At 35.6% G+C, this 24,552-nt stretch overlaps 1 protein-coding gene across 1 annotated transcript in view; it reads right to left on the bottom strand.

The window, feature by feature from the left end:
* SRBD1 (S1 RNA binding domain 1) overlaps positions 1-24,552 on the bottom strand; it is a 228,118-nt gene that overhangs the window by 80,545 nt on the left and 123,021 nt on the right. The window contains exon 16 of the mRNA XM_061210587.1: positions 20,520-20,602. Coding sequence (XP_061066570.1) covers positions 20,520-20,602 — 83 coding nt within the window. The remainder of the gene's footprint in view (positions 1-20,519; positions 20,603-24,552) is intronic.

Genomic DNA, 24,552 nt, shown 5'->3' on the forward strand with positions numbered 1-24,552 from the left:
TACAGCTTTCGAATATATGTAGTTCAATCCTGAGAGTACAGATCCAAAAACTGAGTATGACAATGAATAGTAACAAAAAATAATGGTGGTGATTTTGTATTCTGGTAGTACTTTTATACTGGAATTAAACAGCAAATTTTCTTTCCAAAAGGCATAAAGAGCATTTCACTGCTAACTCCCCACATTTTTTAAACCTATGGCCACAAAGACCCATTTATAAAATAAGCCCCCACTTGTTAAAACTGTAACACTGCCACCATCACTAGAGTTTCACCTTAGTGACTTAAATAAATATAAATAAAGTAATAAACACTATATGTTTTATAGAGTTCTATGAACCAGCAAAAAAAAAAAAAAAATCACCTTACAAAATAACCTCCTGGCAAATGCAAAAGAAAAGCTAAATTTGGTTTGCCCCTATTTTCTGAGTTCCCAGAATACAAGAAGCAGCTAGGGGAAACCTAACTTATTTAACTGAAAGACTTTTACCTATTTCATTTTCCACATTAGCCTTTCTGGAAAGCAAGGGGGAAAAAGTATTAAACAGGAAAGGATGAAAGAAGTAGAGAAGAGCAATCAATGTAATAAAAAATATCTGGGGGTTTAAAACTAGATATCTTTCATAGTCTAGGTTTTAAGATGACCTTGATGGAAATCTTTCTACTGACTGGGGTTAAATATTGAAAATAAGCTCTATAAGAATCAGACATGATGGCTTGCTATCCTAAGTGGTCAAAATGTTCAGCAAGTAAGTTACTCGCTTTGTTTCCTCATCAATTAAGTGATGGTAAAACTCTTCATGCTACTGCTGTCAGATGGCTGTCAGGTAAACTGTTTCATTCAGAATTGACGAATAAAAATTTTAATGGCTACTGTCATATGAACAACTTTAAAAAATATATAATTTCATACTTGTTAATATACTAATGGAGATTTTGTAAAGTTTGAATATAATTTTCAAGTCATCACCTGTATAATAGCAATAACAACAACACTTACTTTAAATAACTCCAAATTATATACAGTTGAGCAAATTTTAATTTGTTTTCCTTTAAGGTCTTCTAAAGTTGAGGCCAGCATGCTAAAGAAAAATATTAAACTATCTATAACCCTGTGTCAACATATGATGCTACTGGGAATGGTAAGTGAATTAATTTTCCAAGGAAAATTAATTACTTATGACTTACAGTTGTAAAAGCAAACAACGTAACTCTGGATTAGGGCACATTTAATTTCTGTTTGCAGTAGCGATTAAATTAATTTCATATAATTCATGGTATGTAATGGAAAGCAGAACAAAAATGAAATTCTAGACAATGACTGACACAGAAAAATGTATATATTTATGAAGCTGATCCAAAAATAAAGGTCATGGGTATTAATCACTGGATACTAAAACAGTAATTTTAATAGTTCTATAATAATGGATTTTTAGCATAGTTTTTGAGAAAGCTTCACCGGAAAAAGTGTAACACAGAGAAACAAGATAAAAAACTGTAATAATAGCCTGTAACACCACCTAAATTTCTCCCTTCCCCCCTTAAAAGGCAGCTGGAATAAGAATTTGCACATCTTTTATTTATAACAATAATTTTTGTCCACATAGATTTTGGGCAGCTAAAATTAAATATACCATTAAATAATTTGGGGATGAAGTTCTTAAAATTACAACTAAATTCTCTTCCCCTGACACCCAAATAGTAAAGTGCTTCTAAAATGGATCTGTGATTCATTTGATCGAATTATATACCTGAGTACTACTAAGACAACAGATTTTGGCTAATAGGGCCCTAAGAATATATGCACAGCTGCACAAATAAAAATATTCATCTTTATACCCCACCACATCCTACCTGTTCCAGTTAAGCCAGACATAACCTTTTAATTTTGGACTCCAACTTCATGGTATAGTTCATGTGTTAAGATAAAGAATTAAGTCTTGCCCTGATACTAATTGTAATTAAATAGTTTAAAGTAGCTATTGGAAAATGAAATGTCATTCTCATGGTATATTAAAACACAGATGCAAATTCAGAACATTTCATATTCTGGTAATAATCTTAAGTACTGACCACTAGCCACCTGGTGAAATCATTGTTAGTCAAATTCCCACTGACATTTGGGATCATCTGGCTATGAGAGATCAAGCATTTTGACACATTCTTTTAAAGTAAACTATTTCTATGATTTATGCTTTTAGAAAAAAGTATATGTGGATTTCTAATGAAAAATAGAGCACAAACACATGCAAATAGAAATAAAAACTATACATACATACATATACTTTTCTCAAAATTTTACTTTTTACAAATTTTAAAGTATTCCCTTTCGTAGTCACACCGTCTGTAACAAAAAAGCACTCTTCCCACACTACTTTATCTTTAAAAATACATATTTATATAGAGAAAGACTATCATTTATCTAATGCCTTTGTGATCAAAGAGAAAAAATTACTAAAAATATTCTAAATTCCATTTTAATCTTAAACCTATCAAAGGAAGAAGAAATTGTGACATTACTTTGGAGTTTATGAAAATAAAAATTCGTGGCACCGTAGTTTTTAAAGGGATTTTTTTTGAAGTAACCGCACTGTGAAAAGATTCATTAAGAGAGAAACTTTTCCATTCCTAGAGAAGCTGCGATTTAATCATGATTAGAAACCCTTTTTGCTCTATTATGAAGAATAAAACTAAATGAAGCAATAGAAACCTCACCTTTCTGGCTTGTTTTCTTAAAACCCAGGGTTACTCTTATTTCAAAATGGACCTCACTCAGCATAATCCAGATTGAAAGGGGTTTGTTTATAAAATGGCCTCCATAGGTTCTCTTTAGGGTAAGAGGCACATTCAGCTTTTTTTTTTTTTTCAGCTAGTAAAGCTACCCAGGAGGCTGAAACATCACCTTGGACTCTCAGAGAATTTAACTTTCCTTTCATTCTTGGCTTCGACACTGGAACAGGGTTGTAAGAAGACAGAAAAAGAAGGAACAAAAGAACAAAACCATGTCCTTCCACACCAAAAAAAAATCTATCCTGCTGCCCACATCAGTGCTGCCTAACTACACTCAGGAAAAGAGAACAAAGGAAAGAAAAGAAAGAAAAAGAAAAAGGAAAAGAAAAAAGAAGGAAAGGAAGGAAGGAAGGAAGGAAGGGGAAAGAAGGAAGGAAGGAAGGAAAGAAGGAAGGGAGGGAGGAAGGAAAGGAAGGGAGGAAGGAAGGGAGGAAGGAAGGAAGAGAGAAAATGAGAGAACACAGAACCCTTTTCTGATTGGCAATAGTCTACAAGACAGGGAAATTACACTGAAACTCCCTCATTAGAAAACACACACGAGACACCCTCTACATTCCCTCAAGCCTGAAATGAATTTCAGAAACCTCTTCAGGCATCTTTCTTTTATTACAACCCACATTCATATTTCAGTAGAATCACTACAGGGGAATCACTAATTTTTTATCTAAACTATGACGTTTTGGCAAATGCTATATAACCAACTATAAATCTACAACAAGCCTCAAATACTAAAGACTTGGTAATTATATGATGAGAAACAGCTTGATTATGGGCGAGGCAAGGCAGGCTGTCAACAAACAAACAGCTGTTTCTTATTGACAATCCATATCCAGATCATGCATCCCAACCAAGTGAGGAGTTTGTTTCTGCTGTTGCTGTTGTGTTTGTTTTTGACTGTTCTACCCTCTTCCCCTCCCACCTCCAAAATACTGAGTCAATTTAAACATTAGATGTGAACCACAACAGAAGAATCAGATATGCAAGGATAACAAGTAAAGCACTACAGACTTACAAAACATTCTCTAGGTAATAACTAACAGAAGTTTAAAGTGTACTTTCTAATTCAACTTCAAATGCCTATCTTTCCCTGTGCAACACGTCCTGTCATTACTATTTATATGAGGCATCTCAGGCAATGGGCCTGTTTCCTCATTCCTGGATTATGAGCACAGCAATGCCGCCACTCTGATCCTTTGTTCTGGAAGTTTTCCTTGCAGATTCTTCCGTCCTCCCTTTTAGCAGAAGGCAATGAACATGCTTATACCTGCTAGTGTGAACTAAATGACCTCTAAGGTCCCTTGTGACTTGAAATTAAATGATTCTAGGAATACTTGAGAAGCTTAGCATATGAATAAATAATAGAAATAAATAGAACCTTAACACAAAGGTTTAAGAAAACCCCCACCAACATAAATGGAATCTGTTTATTTGATGGTTCCATCATATGAAATAAAATGCACCTTTGGGCATTTTCATATATATGTGAAATATATATATGAAATATATATATTCCTTTTAACATTCAGAAACCATACCGATAACCTTATATTATTTTCCAACAAGGCATGAAGAAGTAAAATTAGTTTCCCAAGGTCACAAAGCAAATGCAGCTAAACCAAAACAAGACCACAGCTCCCTTTGGTGCACTGGGGCTTTGTGTTCCATTTCACTGAACCACACTGAAATGAGGAAAGGACCAGTGAGAACGTTTATACAATTTCAGTTTAAGGTAAGTTCCCTTTAAACACACCCTGAATTATAACTACCCAACTGCAAGGGGGGGCATATGTCAAAGAGCATAGTTATGTGCCCTAGGTATGACTAACCAAGTATTTTAATCTAGAATCCAAATTTCCTTTGCAAACTTAATGATAAATACAGAATTTCTCTACAAGAAGATATCTCCTGTCTCACTCTCAACTACAGTGTTCCATTTTATTTAAAACCACGTCCTTGCCATCTAGCAAATTGGGCTGGATGTCTTCTGTGTTCTGCTGCCATAGTGGGGTCTATGTTCAGTTAGGAGCATGCCCATAAATTTGTTTTTTGGAAAACTCATAAAGTTGCTTAAATTTATCAACACACATATGAGTAGGTTTCAAATCACAAACGAGGGTAGAATCACTTTTTAGAAAAGTCTGGTTGTATTTCACACCATATGAATAGAGGGGACCTGAGTAAGGGACTAAGGAACAGACTACCTCTGCAAAAAGCAGCTCATAGGAGGATAGAAGGGAGACAAAGAAAGAGACACATAAGCAAGAGAACACAGCAGGAGAAAATGCTGAGGAAGGCAGAGAAGAATGGAGGGCATATTTGGAATCAGACTTCTCCATTATCCATGCTTCTAAAATAACTGTATGTTCCACATTGGTTTGAGATGGACATTCAGGAGGTGAAGGAAGAGTCACAGACTTTTTAAAGCCAATCCCCAAGAATAATTTTTAAATCTCAATCTTTTAAAAAGTAACCAAACCATGATGAAGACAAATCCGCATGGTGTCAAACATAATGTCTCTTGGAATGTCCAAAACATGGTTTCATTCTACTAGTAAGGATACCTGAAAGTTTGAGAAGCCCAACCGATGTCATTAAAATTAAGTCTTGCCTACAATCCAATTCCTTCTAAAATTAAATTCTTACCATAGTCTGTGACCATGGATGGTCATAACTAATCACCGTGGCTGAATCATTCTCAAAGTGGACACGTTCTCACCAGGACTGACAGCATGTGATGACTAAATAACAACATAACCAGGGGTGCCAGTGTCCCCTCCCAGTCCACCCTGTTTACATAAACCACAGGCCTGGACCTCCCTCCTCTACACTGTCTCTAAACTATACAAATAATGTTTCTCCTGGCCTTTGCCAACTCGCTGGGGAAGCGCTATGAGGGAATGACATAATTTTTAGAGCAAATTTAGGGCTCTGAAGAGATATGTGGTGTGTCACTCCAAAGAAGCAGAGAGAAAATATAAAACTGATTGTCCTCCTTACTTTCATAGAGACTTGTAATATGCCAGGTATAAAATGCTTTAATGAATTCTTATCAGTTAAGACTGATTGATTTCTGAGTCCTTCTGTTTGTAAGTGGTTGATACTTGGCACATCTGGAAAACGAAGGGGTCTGTCAAAAATATTGCCAGGAAGATGATCTATTTTCCATCAGGTTCACATCACCAGATGATGCTGGATATGGCACAACTCCAGAGAAAACAACCTTTTCTTGGTCTCTCAGTGGCTGTTGTTATGAGTATACAAGTGCTTTATACCCCTACAAGCTCATCAGGTGGATGCCTGTTCTGTTAATTTCCTTCTAGAGTGTGTGTACTTCTAGGTGGCATGACATCCTCACCTTCTCCCATAATCACCCCCCACTTCCAAACAAACATTTGTCAGAGACTATTTTACCTAAGATTGATTTTCTTTTCTACTACAGCATTTGTTTATAAATGCATCCAACAAAAGGGAAGAACAGGTGCCTCACTTTTTCTTAACTCATATCTGATACCAGATAGTTATCCTCATGGGTGGAGGGGTTAGCAGTTTGATTTATTTATGGAGTCCTCCTCTGAGGTATATGTGGGCTACCTGGAAACCGTAAAGATGTTACCCACTTCCCTAATGCCCTAACACATGAGCCCCCTTCTTTTTTTCCCCCCTACTTAACTTGCAGGACTATTTAGATCATTCACATTCATTAAATACCCAAAATAAAATAAAGGAAAAAATTTCAAGTTTAAAATTGGACAAAAACCTTACAGGGAAAAAAAGGAAGAAACCATTTTGTAGATAAACTTCATGCTCTGGTGTTGAAAGTTAAGGTCCACAAATCAAAAAGCAGTCATTTCTACAGAGCTAGGCTTTTCTGCTGCTCTCTCAGTGAATCACACTGTGGTTAGTTGAAAGTGCTGTTCACATAATAAATTAACCACCTCATTTCCTTCATCACCAAAATATACATAGCACCCCCATACAGATTTGTTTTAATAAAAGTAATAAAGCAAGCCCAGAGGTTATGGCTGTTATGACATAATCACACCTCTGAGATTTAAAAACACTCACTTGCACATCATGCCTCAAAAAGTCTTTGTAATCCCCCCTCCAACGAAATCTAACTGCACTCATACTCTCTGGCCCCATTTATTCCAAATAAATAATGAACAAAAGCCTTGTATATGGCAGGAGAAAATTCTCCCTTTCAATTAAACATTTGAAAAGAAAATACATCTTTTTTAATAATACTGTACAATAAACAGCTTGGGTAGCCTGATCTAGATTATTAAAGAAAATATATCACCAGAGGGACTTCCCTGGTGGCACAGTGGTTAAGAGTCCACCTGCCAATGCAGGGGACACGGGTTCGAGTCCTGGTCCAGGAAGATCCCACATGCCATGGAGCAACTAAGCCCGTGCGCCACAACTACTGAGCCTGCACTCTAGAGCCCGTGAGCCACAACTACTGAAGCCCACGCGCCTAGAGCCTGTGCTCCGCAACAAGAGAAGCCACCGCAATGAGAAGCCCGCGCACGGCAATGAAGAGTAGCCCCCGCTCACCACAACTAAAGAAAGCCTGGGCGCAGCAATGAAAACCCAACGCAGCCAAAAATAAATAAATAAATAAATTTATTTAAAAAAAAAAAAAAGAAAGAAAATACATCACCAGAGTTAACAGTGCACAAAGAAGGCAGCCAACTAGCCTACTATCTCACCCAAAACCAAAGATATCTTCTAAAGTTAGTTGTTCAAAAAGAAAAACAACCCGTGTTTATTTCTGTGGAAGTGAGAAACAATCTTCATTCTATACAAATCCAGGCAAATTAGTTTTTCGTACCTGTAATGCTATTTAAAATTATTGAGAAAAACCCAGGGAAAAAGACCTCTCATTGGTATAATTTTTCCTCAATACAGACTCTTCTCCTTAGAATTCCTTTCCATGATCACCAGAAGAAAGACATGGTAACACAATTGTCCACAGCATACGAGATTTGCTGGACAAATGTGCCATGAGTGAACTCATACCATAATTGAACAAGGCCGGTTTTCCTGTCTCTGCACTACATTATAATCACTTTGCAGGCAGTTCATTTCTGACCTAAATTCTATCAAACTCACAGTCCTTTCTATAGGATCATGCATTTAATGCATATTATTACTATGATAATGATGAAGCCTTCCCCTTGAATTTAAAATATAATATAATCTTACTAGTAATTAAATTTATCTGTGCTATTCTTAAAGCCCATGATCAACACCCACCTCCAACACACATATTTAGAGGAATGAGTTGATCAACATTCCTGAACAATATCAGATATACAGAACATAGTTTTTAAATTCTCGGAAGTGGCCTTCCTAATATTTACACATTTTATTTCTCTTCCCAATCGCTATAATTATCTAGCACAATCTTACATTTGAGTTTTCAATAATTCTTTCTAATATGAACATTATTATGTTATACAGATAGTAGTTTTTTGCACCGAGTAAAGAATTACATCTCAGGTTCTCTCTTTAGTATGCCAAACAATTATCCACACATAATTATATACAAATATTCAGCAAAATAAATAGTAATATCTATATGAATGCCAGAATTAAACATTTTTGCAATAATCGTATTTTTAGTCTATAGACTATCCATCCACGTACAACCAATATCAGACCTAACCAGTATACTAAAAACCTCCTTAGAGCTCTGTGGAGAACAAAGATGAAATTTTAAAGAATTTCCATAAGCTTACATTTTAACAGATAATTTCACTTTAAAGGAAAGAGTCTATTCTGATGAATTCCATGGCAACAAAGATTTTTCTTTGATAAGGATATTATACTGTATTAATCATAGATCCTTAGAAATACTGATTTACTAATTTAATCACAATCAAAGAACACTCCTATATAAGCGCTCCCTCTGATGTGTCCCGGTAAGAATTATTTCCATAGGGAAAAGGATGTGTGTTGTCGGGGAGAAAGAAATGAAGAGATACGTGCTATGAAGACTAGTTCTTTCATCCCCAGCAATCCTTTACTTTCCACAGCCATTTTCACTCCACATGGCTATTCTAATGTTCTCTGCTCTTAAGTTCTCACTTTTCCCGAAAAGAGATTCATTAAAAAAAATACTAGTAACCAACATTTCAAGTTTACCAAAATTTTTAAGTGAGAGGGTATAAAATTTTATGGTGCGTTCACAACAGAGTGAAAAATATAATAAATGAACAACTATACTGATAATCTACCATTCGTTCATTCATTCGGCAAATACAATACTTACTGAGTATCTATGTGTGCCAGGTCCTGGGAGCTGTGGATAGAGGTGGAAACACCTTGTCCTCATGTGAGAGTTTACATTCCATTAGAGGAGAGACAGTAAACAAAAGAATACTATGATTTCAGAAATTTTAAAACTAGCAGCTGTTTTTTTGGGGTGGGGGATGAGGCGTATAAAACAGTAGGCTCCCACTTCAAAGAGAAAATAAAACTCTCCAAGTAGAGGAGCAACCCCTCCCAATCCTGCTCTCTTCCACTTCTTCCCAGCCACCCACCACCCCAGGAGCTTCTCTCTTCTGAACTCTTGTCCATTTCCTTCCTTAGCCTATTTCTTAGGTAAGCTGTGGGTGTCATCTCCTCAGGCATCTAGCTTCCTCCCTCTCTGGCATCTTCAACTTCTCCCTCTCTGTTTCTACTTCCTTCCTAGAAACATTTAAACACATTTAAATCCTGACCTCCTTTGAAGACTCTCTCCTTTAAAGATCTGTATATACCTGTCTCTAAGTGCTCACCTTTCATTCAGTCCTCAATCTACTTCTGACTTCTGCCTCCACTACTCCAATGAAATTATTCTTGTTAGGGTCACCATCAACATTAAAAAAAAAAAAAAATGAAAGACACATTTTCAATTCTTATCCTACCTTTATTTTTTTCAGTGTTTTACAATATTGATTTTTGCTTCTCAAGCTCTCATCACCCTTAGATACTGGCATGTCCTGATTTTCCTTCTACATTACACATGCTGTAATGTGAATTCAAGACACCTGGAAATCTTGTTAAAATCAGATTCTGATTCAACCGGTCTGGGGTACGGCCCAAGAGGCTTTCAGTAGGGTCTCTTGCTACTCAAAGTATAATCCTCAGACAAACAGCATTGGTATCACCTGGGAGTTTATTAGAAATGCAGAATCTCATGCCCCACCTTAGACCAACTGAATCAAAATCTTCATTTTAACAAGACCTCATGAAGGGTTTTTTTTACTGTACATTCAAGCTTGAGAAGCATTAGAGACCAGTGGTTCTCAAACCTTAGCCATTAAAACACAGATTCCCGTGCCCCACCCACAGAATTTGTGATCCTATATGTCTGGGAAGGGGGTATAAGAATTTGCATTTCTAACAAGTTCTCAGATGATATTGATGCTGCTGGTCCAGGGACTGTACTTTAAGAAGCAATGGTTCTCAACCCTGCCCGTACATTAGAATCACCTGTGGAATTTTAAAAAGTTTGTTGATGTCTAGGGCCCACCCCAGACCAATTAAACTAAAATATCTGGGGAGGTGGTGTAGGCTAGGATTTTTAAAAGCTCCCTTGCCTAATCTTAAGGTTTCTAATTTAGGTAATTTAGGAGTGTGTTGGTTGGGGGGGTAGTGGTGAAAAGAAAATAGTATAGGATGAATGCTAGTCATATTATGGTAACATTATTACAACACATTATACTATAACCCCTTAAACATCTGTTCTACCCAACTCTGCCCTGTAAATAAACACTATAAGTTATACCGGTCTACAGGTTTGTCCTAGGCCATGTCTCTGAAATGACCATTTCAGGTAATGGAGCAAAGCAAATAATATTTAATTCTTTTTTTTTTTTTTTTTAATTAATTAATTTATTTATTTATTTTTGGCTGTGTTGGGTCTTTGTTTCTGTGCTAGGGCTTTCTCCAGTTGCGGCAAGCGGGGGCCACTCTTCATCGCGGTGCGCGGGCCTCTCACTATCGCGGCCTCTCTTGTTGCGGAGCACAGGCTCCAGACGCGCAGGCTCAGTAGTTGCGGCTCACGGGCCTAGTTGCTCCGCGGCATGTGGGATCCTCCCAGACCAGGGCTCGAACCCGTGTCCCCTGCATTGGCAGGCAGATTCTCAACCACTGCGCCACCAGGGAAGCCCCAATATTTAATTCTTAAAATTCACAAAGAAAAATCCAATATTTGTGAAATAAAAAAATATAAAGATAGTGTTAAAACTCTGCATTAAAGAGTATTTGATTTGCTGCAAAATTAATCTTAAAGATGAAAATTTGAAAGACTATTATGAAGAGAAATGTAACCTAGTATTAAAAGTATTTTTTCATTTTTACTGGAAAATGAAAATAGCTTTATTATTTTTCTGGTTACATAAATCCTCACAGTAAAATACACACACACACACACACACACACACACGTATAAGGCAGAAATTAAAACCAACTGAAAGCCAAAGTTCCTGAGATAAAACACATTTATCATTTGACCCAGCTTTCTTGCATCTTTTTATAAAATTTGACTTACTTAACAAAAAAGTTATAAAGTATAAAGGACACCATGTACCCACCAAACAGCCTAAGAAATACAATATAGAGTTGAAACTCCTGTTGTACCCCTCCCAGTTCCCGTTCCCCTCCCATCTCATGCCTCACTCAAGGTAACCACTACCTTAGATTCCAGTACTTATTTCTATATTCTTACTTTGTACATTGGTATTCATAAATAGTACATAGTATTATTTTTCATATTTTAAATGTTTATACCAATCATAAAATACTATACATATTCTGCAACTTGCTTTCTCTCTTAATATTGTATCTTATGAGGTTTATCCATATTAATATAGGTAGCTCTAATTGGGTCATCTTTGCTCCTATGTAATATTCTACCATCTGAGTATACTACAGTTTTATTTTCCTGTTTTCCAGATGAGGGACATACTGTTTCCAAATTTTTACTACTATAAATAGTGCTTCAGTGAATTTCTTGTACATGTCTTCTTGTGCACATGAGAGAGAGCTTTTCAAGGCTATGAATATCTAGCAACGAAATTAAGTTGAAGAGAATCCCAGTCTCTCACTTTACTAGTTTCCAGTTGCTCTCCAAAGAGGTTGTGCCAGTTTATACTTCTACAAATAATGTGTATGATTCCCAATGCTCCACATTGTTGCTAACATCCAAATTGTCAGACTAACTTTTGACAGCCTGAAAGGTTTCCCATCGTGGCTTTAGTTTGCATTTCCCCAACTATTAATCAGAGTGATAATTTTTTTCACATTTTTATTTTGTGTGTGTGTCTCCTCTTCTGTCAATTGCCTGTTCACATCCCTTGCTATTTTTCTGTGGAATTGTTTTTTTCTCTTATTTATAGCAGATCTTTATAAATTATGGATCCTTTGTAGGTTTTATGTGATGCAAATACCTTCTCCCTGTCTGTGGATTTTCTATGTACTGTTTTCTGATTCAGAGATGTTTTAGATTCTAATGCAGAACTTAAAAATCTTTTCCTTTATGGTAGGTAGTACCTTTAGTGTCATGTGTAATTTTTTTTCAATCATTCATGATAAACCTAGTTTAAAATACTGTGAAAATACTTTAAAGTTTTAGAAATCCTAAAAGTGATTTTTGTGCCGATGTATGAAACCAGAAGGTGAACTTAAGTAGAAACGGAAATTGATCTAGTTTCATTGTCCAAGGTCAATGACATACAAAGAGTAAGTAAACAAAAGACAAAGGAAAGTAGCTATTTCACTGTTAATAATTTAAGGTATTATTGGTAAAAGGTTTTTCAAACCACACCAACATTTCACATTTCTTTCAAAGAGAAGTAATGGTGTTATACTAGGGTGTGTGTATATGTACATGGCTTATTACATTGTCAGTGATTTCTAAGAACCTGAGAAAACTATAGTTAATACCTCAACATAGGAAGCATAATTCAACCAGAAGTGAAAAAACATACCCAGAAAAGACATTTTAATACTTTAAATTTAGTAATAACCAGGAAATTCTAATATATGAGTTCATGCTCCCAGTCAAGGTCAATTACTTGTTTTTGTTCAATTACAGAAACAGCTCAGTTATGGTCAAAAAGAAATGAAATGCGCTTCCCTGGTGGCGCAGTGGTTGAGAATCTGCCTGTCAATGCAGGGGACACGGGTTCGAGCCCTCGTCTGGGAAGATCCCACATGCCGCGGAGCAACTGGGCCCGTGAGCCACAATTACTGAGCCTGCGCGTCTGGAGCCTGTGCTCCGCAACAAGAGAGGCCGTGATAGTGAGAGGCCCGCGCACCGCGATGAAGAGTGGCCCCCGCTTGCCGCAACTAGAGAAAGCCCTAGCACAGAAACGAAGACCCAACACAGCCATAAATAAATAAATAAATAAATAAATAAATAAATAAATAAATAAATAAATAAGTAAGTAAGTAAGTAAATAAGTAAATAAGTAAATAATAAAATAAAAAAATAATAATAGCAGTTAACATTTATAGAGCACTTAAAAAAAAAATAAATGAAATACCTAAATTGCAAGGCTAAGTTTGAATTTCATGCATAAATACCTGGTAAATCAGGGATTCAAGTACAGCCCGTATCCTGGGATTTACAGTTAAGGGACAAGATTGTGTTTGTCAAGGAACTCATCTATGTGAATACTGCCCAATTTCTAGAACAACTTCCTCTATGTTTCTTTCACCTTTGCGTTTTATCGATTTCAAAATATCGCTTTAGTATAGGGGGCAAAATCCAGGTAAAGTCATCTAAGTGGATATCCATGGGACAGACTCTTTTCTATATCCCACTCTACAATAACACATAATTAAAGGATTAAAATGTTTAAAAAGATTTGGACAAACAATACAGGACAGATGAGAATCCTTATTACCCTTTATATACCTAAACTAAAACATTTCATGATCCCTACAATATTAACTATAAAATAGGTTTTAACAGAGTAATGTCACCACTGAAGAGTTGGGTTATTTTGGTTTTGTTTAGTTTTTATCCAGAACTGATCCCACTGAGGGGGTGGGGAAGTAAAATACAAATTCCCACCTTTGAGGTTTTACGATGAAAAACTGCAACTGGGAAGATGATTTTCCTTTTACAGTGACTCCTCATACATAATAATGAGGAATAAAGATGGCCTGGATATAGAAAATCCACTAAGGGTTCCACAAACTCATTTTGGAGAACGATTTCACTCTCTAATATCATCAAATGATCTAACAGAGAGGCACAAAGGAGGAAAGGGGACTGCCCTGTCTTTCCTACTTTACCGTGCATGCTCATTAACAAATACAGGTGTAAATGAGCATGGAAGTATCTAAAACACAGTCCAAAGAAGAAATAAATAGCAAGTAAATCCAACTTACTCAAGTTGTACTCTCAGGATATGACAAGGCCAAGCTAAACCATCATTCCCCATGTCCCACAGAACTCAACAGAGCCAATCCTGCATCATCCTGCTCTCACCCTGGAGTGTTTTCTTGGGAGTAACACCAAGCCACTTTCCAGCAAAGTCTTTAGGGGTCAGTTAGGGATATGCTGTCATTCGACCACACTGGCTGCCTCTCTCTCCAGAAATAATGACAGGCATGTGTTTTTGAAATCAGCCCCCCCCCATTTTCTAAGACAAGGACTGGAGCGCTGCCTTGAGCATTTTAGCTGTTATTAAACCAAAAGTATTTTAGTTTCTATTGAGATAATATTATAGCTTCTATTATTTCATCTATTTAACATTCTTTGAACAGCTTTCATTTTTAAAATCAGCACTGTTTGGCTACTCATAATTTAAATCAGAATAAATATAAGTATTAAATTTATACTAAAAGCACTTAAAGGTCCCAACTAAAAAGAAATCCAGCCCCACTCTGGTTGTACTGGAAGTCTATTGTATCAAGGTTTAAAATTAAGTGGCCCATCGGCTGGGAAATGGAAACAGATATTTGTTTTACAGCACATTTTTCCTAATACATAATCACTATAAGAAGTTCGAAAAAAAGTAAAAAAAAAAAAAAAAGGAAAGGAAAAGAAAAGAAAAAAGAAAAGATTCCCTAATCACACCAACAAAGATATAAGTATCAGTCACCAGCCAGTTACCTTTTTCTTCAATGTAAATGCACATCTCTAGTTCTAAAACACAAAGTGGTTTAATTCTGTATCAACAACTTTATTGCAATTTAAAAATATGTCAAGAGCAATTTCTCATGTCATTAAATCGGCCTTGAAAGCCTACATTTTTAATGGTTGTATAAATATTTCAACCCGTGGATATACCATAACTCATTTAACTATTTTCCTATTGTAGCTGCTTCCAACATTTTGCTGTAACAGCAAACTTGTATGTGAATTTTAGAAATAGTTATTACTGCCTGAGAAGAGACTCCTAAAGGAAGAACTACCAGGTCAAAGGGATGCCTTTTCTTAAAGTGCATCTTGATTGGTATTAACTATTTGCTAGAAATAACAATTTACACTTCCACCAGCAGTGTTTGTGAATGCTCATTTCACTGTACCCTTCTTACTTGCACAGATATTTATCATTTTATTACAACTTTGCTCGATTGTTAGGTTGAAATAATAACCCCTTGTCTAATTTGGGTTTGTTTGATAAAGAGAGAAATTTATATTTCATCCATGGTGAATGGTATGTAGAGGCTCTTTGTAAATGTTTTGTAAATGTTTTATATAAACCGATATATAAATGTGTACAAATCAACAAGAAAATACCAAACTCTAATAATAAAATGTGTACTAGTTACATGTACATGTACATTTGTGGCCAATAACTTCCCTACTTCATCATCTGGCTTTAAACTTATGTTACATAGCACAGCAAATCCACTCTTAGGTATATATTCAAGAGAAATGAAAACATACATCATAAAAACTTATACACAGTTTTACTATACATCCATATCTCTCTAGATAAAAAGCCAATAGACTAGTTTTGGATGGATCCACTGAACAATGCTAGCTCACCTAAGAACTGAATATCTAATGGTAATTTCTTGTTGCTCATTAACCAATACCTATTTAAAAATAAAATGCTAAATCTACCCCCCCCAAAATAAAATAAAAATAAAATAAAAACTTGTACACAAATGTTCATAGTAGCATTATTCATAATAGCCCCAAAATGGAAATAACCCAAACTTCCATGAACTGATAAATGGATAAACAAAATGTGGTATATATATACAATGAGATACTATCACCCATAAAAAGGAATGAAGTTCTGATACATGCTACACTATGGATGAACCTTGAAAACATTATGCTAAAGGAAAGAAGCCAGTCACAAAAGGCCACATATTGTATAATTTCATTTATATGACAGATCCAGAATAGATAAATCAATAGAAATAGAAAATAAATTAGTAGTTGCCCTAGGGCTGGGGAAGAAGGGAGCGCTGGAGAGTGACTGCTAATGGTTTCTTTTTGGGGTGATGAAAATGTTCAAAAATTAAGAGTAACAGTTTCACAACCCTATGAATATACTAAAAACCTTTGACTTGTACACTTTAAGTGGGTGGATTTATTCATGTATGTATGTATGTATGGTTTGTGATTATATCTCAATAAAGCTGTATTTAAAATGTATGTGTTGCTATGTTGTGGTCTATAAAGCTCCTACCAAAAAAGTGGACTTGTCTCCTACTCTAATTTTTAGAAGTGTTTAATACTGCATATTTTTTGAAGCTATGTTGTTAGCATTCTATAATGCTCAGGGCAATTATACCTTCTTAGGATACTCTATCTGTAATTAATATGAAATATCCCTCTTTGACCTGTTTAATGCGTTTTGCCTTAAATTCTATTTCATCTCATGTTAACATTGCTGATTTTTTCATTCGTGTGGAATATTTTTCTTCAAATTTCAAATATCAAGGTTGCTTTTTTCTTTAGAAGTACCTCTTGCACATATACATCTTAGTGCTATATTTTATTTTTAAAAGTCTGAGATTCTATTCATAGGGGAATTTACCTATTACTATACTTTCACCTTTACCTATTACTATACTTATTCCTCTCATCATATACTTTTTTTATTTACTATACTTTCTTATTTTCTTTTCTCTGCCTTTGGTTGGAATGATAAACTTTATTTTTTACTCTCATGATTTATATTAAATGTCCTATTTGTGGTTATTATCCATATATTTCAGATTATGTTTTTCTAAAAAATTGTAGAGTTAATCTATATCTGAATCTTTTTCCTGAGCAAGAATCCTAATACTTCATCACTTCTTTTTTTATACCCTCTCATGCTGAGTTGATCTGATCCAGACTAATATATTTAAAAATGAACATTATAGTTAAAAAACTATGAGACTCAACAATACAGATACACTTTACTGGATATGTGTGTATTGTAAAGCTCTCCACTGTTTCCTTACCTTGATCCTGTTTCCTCACAACATGCCTTTCCCTTCTTCGGACCTCCATTCCCCCTCCCCGCCCCATCCCCCCCCCCCCCCACCCTCCGACACTTTAGGCAGGAGTAATTCCATAAATAATTCTTTCAAAGAAGGTCTGTAACAACCAGAGAAGGTGAATCATTACAGATCCAAAAATGCTTTTATTTTCCTCTCACATTGAATTGCTGGTTTGCCTGAATATAGAATTATAGGTTCAAAATAAAATTTTTCTCACAACTTCAAAACTACTGCATTTCTATCTTCTATTACTTGTTTTTTTACCGATAATAGGACTGATGTCAACTTGATTCTTTCCTTTGTAGATAAACTATGTTTGCTCTCTGGAAGCTTTTAGTTAGTTCCTCCGTATTACTAGCATTCTGAAATTTCACAGGAAGGCATCTGAGTGTAGGTCTTTTGTTACTCTTTTATGCAGTATTCATTAGGCCTTTTCAAAAGACTTGTCTGTCAACTGGAGAAATTTCATTCTATTATTTCTGTGATTATAACTCCCCTTCACTCATTGTTTATTTGAACCTTCTGTTAGATGAATGTTGAAGCTTTAGAAGGAGCTCTACATCATATGACTTTTTGTTCATGCTTCCCACCTTTTTCAGTTTAAGACTGCACTCTAAGGAATCGCTTAGCTCAATCTTCCAATTCATTAATTTGCTTTTAGCTGTGTCCACTGTATTTTACCCGTTTATGTGGGTTTTTTTTTTAATCTTAACAATCATATTTTAAAATTCTTAGATTGGTTTAATTTCATTCTATCCCATATTTGTTTCAGAAATGCAATAACCACGTATCTCTCTGTGAATGTTAATTTAACTTATTTCAGAGTCTGTTGCCTGTTCATTGTTTCTTTGGGTGTTATTTTTTTAAGTTTGGTGCCTCATTTTTCTATCATAGGTTTTCCTCAAACATTTAGTGATTCTTGGCATCAAGATCGTTTCAGAGTCCCTCTTTGTCTGTGTATGCTGTTTCTGTTCAGCACCATGTGCCTCGAGTGATAATGTGGGATATGATGCCAGGTGTCATGTACATGTCAGGAGTTTGTCCTGCCAGGAAGAGACTCCTTGAGCTTCCTGACAATCAAAAGCTACTTGAGGGATCATCCAGCCTCTCTGGCCTCTGTGTTATGCTCAGTGCTTTAGCTGGGATTCACAGAATATTGAGGGAGGGGGATCACCACAGGCTTAGCTGCTCTATACACACCTGCTTATCTAATCCTGCAGGTCCCCTCCCCACTACTTGAATATGACTCTGCTTTCAGAACCCTACTGATCTATATATTTTCGGGTGTGGCTCCACCATGTTTCATTTTTCTGTGGATGTGATTCTTCAGGCTTAATATCTTTCAAGAATTCCTGAAATTTCTACCCACTGATGGGACCCTTTCTTATTTTTCCCGGACTATTATCAATTGATTCATATAAGTGAGTGTTTACATAGGTACAGATATATATGCACAACTTTTCTGTCATCTTACGGAATTCGGAGTTGTGGATATGCCAGTGGTGATGGTAATGTAGTTAGAATATCATGAGCTCTGCCTACCATTTTGATCATTTTCTTAGTGTCATTATTTGCTAAATAGTCTGTACTCCAATGTTAATATGGCCATATCTCTTAATCTCAGACTTGTATATCCAACTCCTAGTTTCCTGTATTTCTTACAGGCACCACAAATTTAACATGTTTGAAACTGAATTACTAACCTTATCCTCACCAAATCTGCTCCACTCAGGCATCCTCAGGACCTTCGGAGCAAATTCTTCACAACTCCTTTTCCCTCACTATCACCAAGTAGTCCCTAAAAATAGATTTAACTTCTTTCCATTTCTACTGCCATTAACTTTGTCCAAGCCACCATTATCTTTCACCTGGAGTAGTCAGAGTCAACATTTAAAAATACAAATCAGATCACGGCATTCCTCTGCTTAAAACTCTTCCTTTACTTCTCATTGTTGTTGGAATGAATTCCAAACTGTTTTCACGTTAAATGCTATATCAGAATCCAAATCTGGAGACTCGGTCCCTGCTATTTACTTAAAGACCACTTTGATGCCAATAGGTTATTAGCCTCCTGGGTTCTATAAGTTTGACTTTCTCTTTCCTTTGTTCCACTAAGGAACTGAGGTATTCCATAACTTCCATAACTTCACCTTGAATTAATGTAACTATAATTTCTCTTAACTATGATGCCTGTATCATAAAACTGCTATAAGAGGTATACTCTTTAGTTACTAGGCATTTTATCTATCTGTAGCTAGATCAGTCCCTTTAGGAACCATCCTCGCCAGTGAACAAGTCCAGTTAAAGGTTTGGATGCCTCTTGGTCTAACTTGCTCTAAAATGGGAAAACTCCAGTTAAGTCCCAATATATGACCGGTTAGTCCAGGCTTTGACAGTGTGAGCCTGGGTAAAAATCCTAACTACTCTAGGACACAGCTTCTTTCCCTGTCAGATGAGGAGGGTAGGGTTGTATGATCTCAAAGGTCTCTTCCATTTCTAGTGGCCACAGATTCCATGACCTCATATAATATTTCCTTAGAGAAAGTATAGTACCTATCACTCAAATCTCATGAAAATTACATAGAGGGTAATATTCTATTTCAGGCTTAAGAAGAACTTTCATCAAAGAGAAAATAATTCAACTTGAGGTTTCTGGAGACCACTTAAGCCAACATGGATTCATTTTGCCAAGATTTAGTGCTGCTCTCAATTGCCTAAGGAACACAATCTCAAGAACTGAAAATACAGCAGCAACACCAAGAAGCACTATTACTACTACACAGTAACAAAAATGAAAGGTTTTAGCTCATACTGGGAAATGACCAAAAACTAACTATAATAATCAAATAGGAATGAAAACAGGAAAAAAAATCACAGTAGGTACCAAAGGCTTCTTCCTGAAAGATCAATAAAGATCAATAGTTTATACTGGTTTACAAAAAGAGCCAACATACCCCCCTTTCTCCACACCCCTTCCATTTTTATAGCGACGTTAAAAGGAGAGGCTCTTCAGATTAAGTTACTAGTCGTATCTAGAGTTTTAATAGTCTTTAAACTGATTATAGTCCATTATAAGCTTTGATCAAAATCATAAAGACCAGGAAAAAAAAATTCTCTCCTTCCTGAATAATTTATAATACCTAACTACCGTCCCACAAACTGTATAAACCTTTGAAAATGGGAACTTATTCCCACTGACAATTACTATGCCAAGTTTGAGTACTGTCTCTGTATTGATGGATTTCACAAATTAAATGATCCACACTGCTTTACCTGATACATTCCAACTCCAATGTGCTTCGGCTCAATTTTCACTAGCTCAGCTAATGGATCTTGTACACGCCTTGCTATGGAAACTGAAAAAACAGAATCAGAAAACAAGTATGGCTTAATGTGAAAAGCAGTATCCAGATAATTACTATTTTAGTTCCTCATAATGCATAGTTATCCCTCGTTATTCCTCCCCCCAAGGAGGCCAACAATTTAACCAAGTTTCAGAGTTCCTTTTTTTCCCCACACAAAAAGTGAATGCAAAATTTCAGGATTAATTATGTCACCAGAACTCCTAGGTATTCCTGAGCACGAACACATTGAAAGGGTTATACATTTGGAAAAACAAATAAAACACTTAGTTGCTATATTTATACAATTACCTGTTTGTTCTTTACATATAGTATAGTAGGGCACCTCACACTTTAAAGAACAAGTAGATATTTGTTTTACTTTTAAATAATCCTGCATTGCTATAAACATGATACACACTTGTACATTAAATATGCTTATTAGGACTAGATCCTGATAAAGATGAGTAAATGATAGAATCATATCTTATTGCAATCAGAGATCAAGTTAGTTGACTACTGAATACTCTTGAATCACCTTGAATATGATTGCAAGATCAGTCTGAGAAGTGATCTGCGTCCCAACTGCTTGTTCCTAACAGTCCTAATTACATCCCTTTCTTGACCATCACTTTCCATTTTTAAGAGACTTGAGAGTTAACTTTAAACATCCTTTGTGTCATGAGTTTTATTTAGTCATCATTTATTATCATCTTTTTAAAAGCTGTATGTTATTAACAAAATCTTATAACTAATTTAGCTTATAAGATAGATTTAGTTAGAGAAAAGAAATTTAGTTGCATTGAGTGTTTACAAATGAACAGCTTTTATTTTCTAAACACATGAAAGCTAGTCAGTGTCACCTACTCATACAGAAGGTTGGATGAAATATAAATTCATTAAGTAAAAACATTAAGGCCATTAAAGGAAACCCCATGCCTGTTTTCGTGTTAAACTATTCAAGGTCTGGTAAAAGAAGCCACTTCTTAGAAGTAACTATCAGATTCTCCAGTCACTGATTTGTGCCACCTCTCATCAGAGATAAGATCTACTGTGAACATCAAGTTCACTGCACATTCAAGTCTTTTTCATATCTTTTATTATTACTGCCAACAGACAGTGACAATGGCAGCTTGCAAAGCAAGCTTAGAGAGCAATAAGCTGATGTTTTACAATCTGCCTATTTCTCCCACAGAAGAGATGGGGATTCCAAGGCCTTCACATACACCTTTCTCATCAAATCTCATAAAAAGTTAATTAGTGCAAGCATGCCAGGTTATAGGAAAAATGGTTTCCTTTAATAACCACATTTATAGTCATATGAAAACATATGCCACCAGAGAAATACCTGATATCCTCTAAAACCAAATACAGTCAGGCCTCCATATCTGTGGGTTTCACATTCACAGATTCAACCAACTATGGATCAAAAATATTCGAAAAAAAAATTCCATAAAGTTCCAAAAAGGAAAACTTGAATTTGATGCTCTCAGCAACTATTTATATTGCACTTACAACTATTTACATAACATTTACATTGTATTAGGTATTATAAGTAATCTAGAGATGATTCAAAGTATATTGGAGGATGTGCATAGGTTATATGCAAATACTATGCTATTTTATGTAAGGGACTTGAGCATCCTTGGATTTTGGTATCTGAGACGGGTCCTGAAACCAATCTCCTGTGGATACCAAGGGACAACTCAACTGTATTATTTCTTTATTCTAGCCTTTACATATATTATACAATAAGAGTGATTTTCAAACACATACATACATTGCCAAAATATTTTCGGATTAAAAAAACAACCCACAACAGTAGACCAAGTTAAGGTAATAGGCATCAGAACGTTTGCTGTGTAGGAAGGCAATATTAGAAATTCAATAAAAGTATATCAATAATAGGTAAATCTCTCAAATCTACACCTTCAGGAAAACCCACATTATGAAAACCTAAACTTAGAAATTGTGTGAGTAGATCCCATATTTTAACATTTCTGAAATACACAAAAGGATTTTAAACTATTTTCTACTGGATTCCCTCCTAACATTTCACTGCCAGTGTATCCTTTGTTCATCCTAATATTGCTAAATATTAGCAACAATGGATTAAAAATGATGGCTTCTAGATGACATATTAATTCTACAATAAGTCCCAATGGCTTCTGGAGTTACAGTGTACCCCGTAAACAACCCCCGACATAGATCTAATATTTCTAGAATTGGCATTTCACTTTCAGATGCTGTTCATTCTGTGTAGCATAGAAACCCAAGCACGGAAGAGATGGGAGGCAGGAGGAGGGAGAGGGATGAACATTGTTTAAAGTAGAATTCGAAAAGCACTATGTTCAGGCTTTGGAGAAAAGATGGTGTTGTTTTCCTGCTGGCAGGATAATCAAGAGAAGGGTTATGCAATAAACAGTAATAATGATCAGGCTGACAACAGATTTCTGAAAGTAAGAGACAGATAAGTAGTTCAGGCAAAAGGAGTTTAATAGACTGCTGATAAAAAAAAAAGAAGAGGGAGTAAGAATCATGGCCCGAAACTTGGGGCACATTTGTATTTTGAGACAGAAAAGAGAAGGAGGAAATGGTGAAAGAGGCAGAGAAGGAATGGTGAGGAAAGTATAGCAAAAGAAGTCAAAAAGACTTCTGGAACATGTTAAACATAGAGTTACCCTATGTCCCTATGTCCCCAAGTTTTTACTCCTAGGTACATACTCAAAAGAAATAAAAACATCGGTCTTACATAAAATCTTGTACATGGATGTTCACAGCAGCATTATTCATAATAGCCAAAAAGGTGAAAACAACCCAAATATCCAACAACTGATAAATGGATGAATACAATGCGGTATACCTGTACAATGGTAAACTATTTGGCAATACAAAGGAATGGAGTACTGATATATGCTACAGCACAAGTGAACTTTGAAAACACTATGCTAAGTGAAAGAAGCCAGCCAATCACAAAAGACCTCATATTGTAATGATTCCATTTATATGAAATATCCAGAATAGGCAAATCCATATAGACAGAAGGTAGATTAGTGTTTTCCAGGGATTGGGAAGAAGAGGGGAAGGGGGACCGATTGCTAATGGGTATGGGGTTTCTAGGGGCAATGAAAATATTCTAAAATTGGATAGTGGCAACAGTTACACAACTCTGACTATACTAAAAAATGATGACATATACTTTAAAAGGGTAAACTGTATGCTATGTAAACTATATCTCAATGAAGTTATGTATTTTTTAAATGCAGTATGTCCAAATGTATGACAAATATTGACTATTTTGCCCACATGTAACGTCAACATTTCTCTGTATCACTGCGACTATTTACCACTGTTTAGGAAGTTCTACTTAACGCAATTGGAAGAGAAAAGAAAGACGGTATAATTACTGAAAAGACAGAAACTAGATTATTTATTATTACTTGCAGATGATGACTGTCTACTTAGAAAACCCAAGCAAGTCAACTGAAAAAATATCAGAACTAATAAGATTTCAATCAGTTGGTTGGTTTCAAGACACCCAGACAAACACTGATGCTCCACCATATGCCATCAACACCAATAAGAAAATATCATGAAGGAGAATCTATTCACTGTCTCTCTCTCTGTGTGTGTGTGTGTATTGCAGGTGAGTAAGAAAAATACAATGTGCATAACCTGGATGAAGGTATAAATTTAATGGAATTTCACTGTATTTCTACAGAGTTTGAAAAATATTAGTTAAATGGCTCTAAAGTTTATATAGAAAGAAATGCATAGGACAAGTGCAATGAAAAAAAAGATTAAGGCAAGTCATATTATAAGCCACAGTAATTGAAAGAGTCTTGCGTTGTAGCAGACTAGACAGACCAAGGAAAAAGGGAAAAAAGTACATATAGGAATTTCGTTTTTTGTTTTTGTTTTTTTTTTACATGGAATTTCGTTTTTAATAAATGGTAATTTGTTAA

This window comes from Eubalaena glacialis, chromosome 14 (assembly GCF_028564815.1).
Source record: "Eubalaena glacialis isolate mEubGla1 chromosome 14, mEubGla1.1.hap2.+ XY, whole genome shotgun sequence".
NCBI lineage: Eukaryota > Metazoa > Chordata > Mammalia > Artiodactyla > Balaenidae > Eubalaena > Eubalaena glacialis.